Source organism: Lygodium microphyllum, chromosome 2, assembly GCF_053477565.2.
Source record: "Lygodium microphyllum isolate KBCC chromosome 2, Lygodium_microphyllum_v1.1.10, whole genome shotgun sequence".
Taxonomy (NCBI): Eukaryota; Viridiplantae; Streptophyta; class Polypodiopsida; order Schizaeales; family Lygodiaceae; genus Lygodium; species Lygodium microphyllum.
In genome coordinates, this window is record NC_141136.1 from 51549985 (window position 1) to 51558837 (window position 8853).

Below are 8853 nucleotides of genomic sequence, written 5' to 3' on the forward strand. Positions count from 1 at the left end.
TCTTCATCACTATTGTTTACATTGGACTCAATATCACTCGCCTCGTACTCACTTTCATCTTCACTAGACTCTATCTCTAAATTGGTATCCCCTTCTTTTCTTGGTATCCTTGGTCCTACACTATCCATTTCCTTTTCCATGAACTACTATAACAGTGGCTTCTCTTCATTGGTACTAAGTTTCAACTCAAGTGTCTTGTTAGGCATCATACCCACAACTACTTGGATTCTATAATCTTTTGCTACTTGCTTTTAGAAAATCATTGACATAACTCTACATATCCCACTATTGAGACTTCATAATCTCAACTCCAACTACATCAATTCTAGCATTCACTTGCTTTAGTCTATCCTTTAGGACACCTTCGGCCACGATCACACTTCATTTCCTTGACATGTTCCATTTTCTACCTCCACAAAGGCCCCATCTTTAACCCTTTCTAATTTGGTCTGTCAGCAATAGACCATACCTCTAATTAAGAGCCACATTACAAATAAAGATTTACTAATTTCCTTGGCTTCTCCTTTGAAGGAGGCTTTGATTTCCATGAAATCATGATTGGCTCATATGTATTTGAAGTATGTATTTGAAGAATTTTACCCACTCACTATAAATACATCCAAAGGTCAGGATTTTGTAGCTCATGGGAACTAATCCTGCAAAATGGCAGCTTCACTTCTGCCAAGCAACTTAATGGGTGAGATATAAAAATACATGATATGCACCGCTATGTATAATGACTCAATCCAAAAATGTATGTGGTGATGATATTTTCGTCATCAAAAAAATGAAACAGGAGCACGTAGTAGCAATTTCATCTCTGGGCACTTCAAACCATGACATTTGTTATGTGCTCTTACTTCATGAGCATGGGCTACTCATTTCTTAAATCCTGTGCTGAAGCTCAACGGCTTGTCATCAGTTTGGAAAATTCCCACCCAAAGGAACCAGAACAGCTGCTTCCTTTTCTATTACAAAGCAATATCCAGATTGGGTACATGGCCTCTCTTTCTCAAGTGCAAACTGACAGTTTCTAAAATCGCTGAAACTTCTTCACATGGAAGATTTCCAACCACAAATTCATGCATATGATAATTTGCCTCAATCACTGCACTTGCAAGCTTTTTCATGGCCCCTGCTGAATTCCTCAGTACCTCCATCTCACACACATCATGCCATCTTCCAGCCCCTGCATAAATGTTCTCCATTAGTACATAAGAGGTAGCAAGTTCTGGATCCATTTGGACTAGCTGCTCAAAGCATCTGAATCCCAATTCAGCTTCCCCATAAGTTTTGCAAGCAGTAAGCAAAGCTCTCCACACCTCTACACATGGTGCACATGGCATGCTTTCAAGAAACTTCTCTGCCTCATACAAGTGACCTGTCCGTCCAAGCAGATCAATCATACAAGTAAAGTGTTCAATTGTAGGTGAGATATCAAAGTCTTGTACCATCATTTTGAATAACTCTTGTCCCTTGACAGCCATATTAGCATGGCTGCAAGCACTAAGAAGGCAGGTGAATGTAACCTCATCAGGTCTCACACCATATTTTTGCATGTCCTCAAAATACTGTATTGCAATAGTACCATCATGATTGGAACCAAATCCACTTATCAAAGCATTCCATGAGATGACATCTTGAACTGGCAGCTTATCAAAACTAAACTGTGCCTCTAATGGGCAGCAACATTTTGCATACATATATACTAAGGAAGTGCCAATAAAAGAATCATTCTCAAGACCCTTTAGCAACACACTACTGTGCATTTCTTGCCCTTTGTGAACCTGCCCAATAATGCCACAAGCTTTAATTGCACAGGCAAGCATAGGGCCGTCCAAGGAATTTCCCTGCTCTTGCATCTGCTCAGAACATATCAATGCCTTTTCGGCAGGTCCATGTTCAGCATATCCAGCAATTAATACAGTCCATGAAAGAGTATCCCGGACTGCTAATTGGTCAAAAACTTTCTGGGCCTCAGTAAGTAATCCACATTTAGCATAAACACCGACCAGACCAGTTTGAATGAAAACTTCTCTTTCAAATCCCCTTTGTACTGCCTCCCTATGTAATGCATGGCTTTTGTGGAGATTCCCTGAGCTTCCACACAACTTTATAATGTGGGCTAATGTAAAAGGATCTGGTGATATGCTTTCAAACTGCATCTCATAAAAAAAGTCAGTTGCTTCTTGAACAAGACCAAGGTCAGTATAACCTGCAATCAATGCATTCCAGGTGACTGCATCCCGAGCTGGCAGGTCAATGAAGACATCTTGACACTCCGAAGATGAACCACATGCAGCATACATGCTCAGCAATGCACTTCCCACTACTGAATCTGTCTCAAACCCTTCTTGAATGATCTCCTGGTGTATTTCCCTGCCCTTGTCCATGGCTTTTGAGGTGCCACAAGCTTTCAAAGCACAAGCATATGTGAAATTATCAGGGGAAAAACCCTTCAGTTTCATCTGATTATAGCAAACTACTGCTTCATCAGCTAGTCCTTGTTCAGTGTATCCAACAAGCAATGCAGTCCACAGGACAACATCCTGGACTGGCAACGTGTTAAAGACTTCCTGTGCCTCCAAAAGGGCACCACATTTTACAAACATATCAACCAAAGCACTGCCAGTGCAAAGATCTCTTTCATAACCCCTTTCAACAACTTCTGTATAGATGGACTGGCCCTTCTCAAAGGCTTCTATGCTACTACAAGCTTTTAAAAGACAAGCAAATGTGTACATATTTGGTGAACATCCCTTAGTTTGCATAGATTCAAAACATTTTACTGCTTCATCAGCACCTCCAAGTTCAGCATATCCTGATATCAATGCAGTCCATGAGACCACATCATGAACCACCAGTTCATCAAAAACTACCTGTGCCTCTAGAAGTAAACCACCTTTCACATACATGTCCATCAAAGTACTGCCAGCGTGCAGGTCTTTTTCAAAACCCTTACGAATCATTTCAGTATGAATTGTTTGTCCATTTTTAACATCTGCTGACACTGCACAGGTTTTCAATAATGCCACAAAGGTATAGCTACTAGGACAAACACTATCTTCATGCATTTTCCCATACAAATAAAGAGCATGCTGCAAGTGGCCATCTTCAGCATGTCCCAGTATTAGTGAAGTCCAAGAATGTTCATTTCGATAAGCCAACGAGCTGAAAACCTGTTCAGCAGCTGGCACACTTCCACAGTCAACCAACATTGGCACAATGTGATTCCCCAAAACTACATGAGCTTCCAATCCATGACTGCAGATTTTTGCATGCACTTCTCTGGCATGGTCTATTCTTTTCCTTAAGCGGCACTCTTGCAACATGTGCACAAGAGTTTCCACGCAGGGAAGTTCTGATGTCCTATTCAGGGTGTGGAGAGTTCCTTGTAGATTCAGCATGTCCGAGCACCTTGATATTTTATTTCCGGTATAAACCTAAGGCAATCGCACTGGCCTCAGTTGAACTGCTAGAAAATGCCATGACTGCAGTTCTCTCTCCTTGTTGCCCTTTCAGCCAAAATGGCTTGAGGCATAGTTATATGATACAGTTGTAAAATAATTATGAGTGTGACCAGGCCAAGTCGCAGAAATGTGCATTCATATCAAGGGAGTTATGGACATGGAATTTCATATAGAATGTTATGTTTCAGCATCATCTTGGCGGCCACTTTGAGGATCCATGGAAAAAATCCACGGCAGCAGCCTTTATCCTGGTGCGATGCCTCTGTCTGCAACGGCTACGGAGGATGCCAGATGGTGGCCACCGTATGCTGAAATATAAGATGGCGGAGCTCACGAACGGAAGCAGCCATGGCGAGGTCTGCATCCTGCGGTGTGCGAGGGAGAGGCTTTTGCCAAGCCAAGTTGTCGAGGTTACCAAGTTACCGATAGGACTCTGATGATTAAAAAGGTCGATCAAGAACCAGGACATGTGCAGGGTCGAAAGGTCCCGGCTGCCCTTGAGGCTTGGATGCATAACATCAATTCGGACTCGGATGTGCCAAAACAACCCAAAAACCCCCCTCAACATGGCATACTCCCAATATTTAAAAAATCGAGGTTTAGTGTCAAGTAAATTGTTTTATTTGGATACAGAAGCTACTTTATAGTACCCCTAATGGACATAACCAAAGTGTGCAGGTGTCCATGAGCATTGCCCATTGCGAGATATTTTATTGGTTAGCTATTTGGCATAATAAAGGGATTGAAAGAATAAGTTACACATCATGTGAGCATGTGCATGTCCCCTCACAAGCATGCCACCATAATGCTTTCCAAGTTGTTTCCGAATTCGAAATGAATCTAGATTAACCACGACTATGGTTTCAAATTTCGTTGGACCCTCGAAAGTTGGGGCTTTGAATGGACTCTTATTCTTTCAAGAGTTTCCTCTAGAAATGAGACACAACTAGCTCACTTAGTCGACTGCTAATCCTCTCCCTCTCTATATGCCTATGAACGAAAAGAAAGCATGAAAGACTTAGTTTGTAGTCAACTTGCCTATCTCACCTTCTTCGTTGTAGTCCCCAATTGAAGGAGAAGTAGGTGACCACATGATCCAAGTGAATGTCTCTTGCATGCCAAGCCCTCAATCCACTGCCAATTTACTCCAATCCACACAACCAAGAAGAGGTAGAAGAGCAATAGAGGAGGAGGTTTTTCCTTCCCAATCCTTCACCTCTCCCTCACTCTCCAAGAACAAATATGGAGACAAGAAATGTCTGCATGGTATGCAAGAGAGGAAGAATCTCTCTCTCTCTCTCTCTCTCTCTCTCTCTCTCTCTCTCTCTCTCTCTCTCTCTCTCTCTCTCTCTCTCTCTCTCTCAATCAAAAGCACAAGCTATGGTGGACGCAAGAAGGTGAATAGAGAGCTTGAACATTACACAAGAATAAGACTCTCTATTCATGTTACACATCAAATACACGGTAGTTCCTAGATAAGTAGCCTCAACCCTTGTCCTCTTTTCCATATCTAGTCACTTCATTTTTGCATGCATATGGTTCATTTGATGAATAGACTTGCTCATGGATCTTTAGTTTACTCTTGTGGGTCTTGCATTTATGTAATGAATATAAAATAAAACACAAAAATATGACTCCAAGAGATATTGCAATTTGCATAATGTGTGATCTTATCTCTCACTAACATCAATTCTAATCAATGACTAACTGTTGGATTTAGAATTTTGGTTTCCTATGGAATTTTAATATCTATGCTATCTTTCTTATTATTTTAAAAATGTGGTTGGTCTTCTTTGACTCCTTTGAGTGAGCTACTAACCGCTTTGACCTTGACTTTTTCCAATAGATTTTTTGAAAACGTGTGCCTTTTTACGCCTTGCTATGTTTGGGGTTAACATTATCCTCATCTCTAGAGTGCTAGTCCCTTGGCATGTCCATCTAGTTGATGATGGAAATATCAAAGACTTTAGTGGCACCAACAATGTAAAGAGATGGAGAGGTAATGGTTGGGTTGGGAGTTGCTCCAAGTAGAGAATAGATGTTGATAGTGTTAGGACATCAATGAAAACATTGTGCTCTCTCCCTAAGGGTCGTGTCTAACTACAAGTGCTAGTGGTGTGGGTACTCATGCAATGCAGACACTAACATTAGGCAAGTTGAATCCTCCTAAGTGCATCCCACACTTGAGGACCTAATCATCGCACTTTTGGTTTGTGTGGTGAAATTCAAGGTGATAGGTCCTCTTAGCAAGCCCAAGGGTGTCGAACCTTGATGTGCCCTAAATATGCAATCTAGGGGAAGATATGTTAGGGGTTAGAGATGGAGTCAATTTTTTAAGGCCATTGGGTACACTTCTGATTTGAGAACCCTTAGGTGCAATTGTCCATGCATGTGCCTAGTTGAGGATGGAGTTTTCACTCTCTTTTATTGCTTATAGTTTTTCCCTTTTCTCTTCCCTCCTCCCCCCCCCCCCCTTTTCTTTTCTCTTTTTCGTTTGATGTGATTTACTTTTTAGTAATTGGTCATAAGGTTTGAGCAAGGCTTGCTATGTCCACTGGCTAATCTTTGACTGCTAGTTGTCTCTATATAGGATTTTGTAGAAGGAAAGGTTGAGAGTGTCATGTCCTATAGTAGCTCCAAGTAGTATGCAAGTAAATTGAGCTTAGCCATGGTAGCTCAATCGATGTTGACATTTACATCAAAGAACGGTGGTGGTAGTCAATCCTCATACATAGTTGGCTTTTTATTGAAGTAGAGGTATGATCAAGTGAAGATAATTGTAGGTCACTAGGAAAGCTAGATTTAAGGAAATTTGTGAAAGTTTTGATAAAGGTAAAAGATGATGACACCAACCCCCTTGGCTAGAACAAGAAAGTTGAGTCAAGATCCTTGGAATGTATTTTTAAAATATTTGGAAAGTTGAATCTCCCATGCCTATCAAGATCAAATGAATCAACATGTTGTCTTAAGTAAGGGCAATATGTCATATTGTCGCTCTACTTTGATGTGGTTTTGCAAAAGCCAAACCTTGCATGGTCATTGGTATCTAATGTAGTCCTTCTCCATGTTTATTGAACTCCATTAGCTTCTTTTGGCCTAAGCACGCATATGGCCTTCCAAGCATTGTTGTCCTTGGATTTCATGGGCTCACAAAGTCGAAGGAAATAGGAATATTAGCCTTAACTTTTGCAGATTTAAATTCCTTCATTAGCACTGCAAATTCTTGTGGCTTATTGAACTTTGGTATCTTTAAGGGTTTCTCATGAGGCACATGCTAGGTTGAAGACCTGAAAGGTCAAGTTGTTGCAACTTTATGTTGACTACTAGTGTGCTCTTCAATCTACTCTTGGGGCATGTCACTTTATCAAGGTCCCATTGGTCATCAAATATTGGGGATGGTGAGACCATTCAGGGTGGTTCTAGTGTTTCTTCAAGTTCTTGCTCTACTTCTTTGAGTCTTCCACTAGAAATTAATGGTCCTCCAAATGTTATAGTGCAATCACATCTTTGATCTCCTAGTTGGTAGTTAACATCTTTGTATGCTTTAATGAGGTCTTCTTTGAGACATTCTATCTATGGCTTAAGTACTAAGGTGCCAAAATTATTATGGAGAGTTGCTTCGACTATTGTGAGCTTCCTTCACAAGCTCTCTACATCACCTTTGTGGATGGTTGTATAGTAATCTTTATAGTTTTGAAGTCCTTATCGTGTTGAATGAGCATGAGGTTAGCTGGAACTAGCCAAGAGAACTCTCTGGCTAATAAGGTTCTCACTGAGGAGGAGTTACATGTTGCTAGTAGACTCGGACAAGGTGCCATGCTACTCGATGTTGCAAAATATCTATTGTTATTGAGTAAGCTACCACAAGTATTGGATGCGTGTGCCATACTCCAGTACAATCTGGAGTTCTACAATTGGTTTTTATCATTGTGAAGTGACATGGATTTGTAAATATGTACGTAAATAAACAATGAATTTTGTGACCTTGTATAGATAATATCAACACACACAAGAAATTATAGTCAAGCGCAGGGAGAAGAGTTGGTTTTGACAGGCTAAGCTCCTCAAGTCCTCCTCTCACCACACATTTAGAAGTCGTGTGACCATTCCCGTCTCCAGGTGGAGGGCATGTAACCCTCTTTACCGCCATAGGAATCCCTGACCAACATCTCCGATGGCGTAGATGGGGCACCATCCTTTTCTCTACACCTTTTCCCTTTTTGGTCCATCCTTCCAAGGACAAGCCCTGCTCCAATCCATGACAACCAGTCCACGCAGCTTAGCATAAGCCAAGATCTGCTATAGCTGGAATACGCTTCGTCGTCGAAGCAGAACACATATCATCACTAGGGCCGTCCCTTTACAACAAACACAACATGCCTCACCTCATCCCTCCTTGTCATATGCACTCAATAACCCACTATTTAATCCCTTCCATACAAATAGTTTTATCCTGCCTCAAGGCCTAATCCTTGGTTCGCATTTTGCAGGTTCCCCTATAGTAGTAGTCATGGACCACATAGTGCAGCTGGCCTGCAAGGAAGCTCTCCGCCGTCGGAGGGAGCATAAGGCACTAGCACCCCCACCAGAACTCTACGTGCCTACTCTAAAGAGGTACGCATCGAAAAGAGGCCCCAAACAACACTGCCCAAAACGTAGGCCAAAAACCCCCTAAGCCAAGAGGACGAGGGCTCAAGGGAGCACACGGGGTGTGGCAACACTGGCCGTGCAGGCCCCCACCAGACGCTCGGGCACCAGGTGCTTGAAAGAAAGTGTTCAACGCCCAAGTCATTGCAAGACCACCAACCTCACAAGAGCCATGATGGAAGCCTCATTGTCGAAAGCAAAAATCACCCTTGCGATTTTCCACATCGCGTGACCCGCAGCGTGATCAGTGGGGCAACTCTCTCCTTTTGAATCTAACTCTACACCTGGCACTCATGACAACTGTCACCGCAATTGCACCAACATCGCATGTTCCAAAGAGGGTTGCAAAATCTCAAGTGTATCTCCCCATCTCAACAATTGCACCAACATCGCATGTTTCAAAGACGGTTGCAAAGAGGGTTGCAAAATCTCAAGTGTATCTCCCCATCTCAACAACTGTTTCTCTAACAACGAGGCTAGGGCACAATCATCATTGTAATATCCATTTCCTAAGCCTTCAAATCTCGACATTTCCCAACCCATTGAAAGGCTGATAGCCTCAACATATTGCAATGGTTGTACTCAAGTAAGTCCAAAAAAAAAAGCGAGAAAAGAAAAAGCAAAAGAATAGAAAAGAAAAGAAAATATAAGAAACGAAAAGCTAAGAAGCACCCACGATCATAGCCCGTTGTCTTCTAAATACGTAATATCTAAGTATACATGAGCACTCACATAA

At 41.8% G+C, this 8853-nt stretch overlaps 1 protein-coding gene across 1 annotated transcript; it reads right to left on the minus strand.

Annotated features, from left to right (window-relative positions):
- Positions 1-351: 351 nt before the first annotated feature.
- Positions 352-3991, minus strand: LOC148039724 (pentatricopeptide repeat-containing protein At2g33680-like). The gene has a single exon (XM_087693430.1). The coding sequence runs from the start codon at positions 3405-3407 to the stop codon at positions 972-974; it is 2436 nt and encodes an 811-aa protein (XP_087549556.1). The 5' UTR covers positions 3408-3991; the 3' UTR covers positions 352-971.
- Positions 3992-8853: the final 4862 nt, after the last annotated feature.

What these genes read in the sequence shown, in the direction of transcription:
- LOC148039724 (XM_087693430.1), bottom strand. Translation starts at nt 3,407, where the DNA reads ATGCTGAATCTACAAGGAACTCTCCACACCCTGAATAGGACATCAGAA.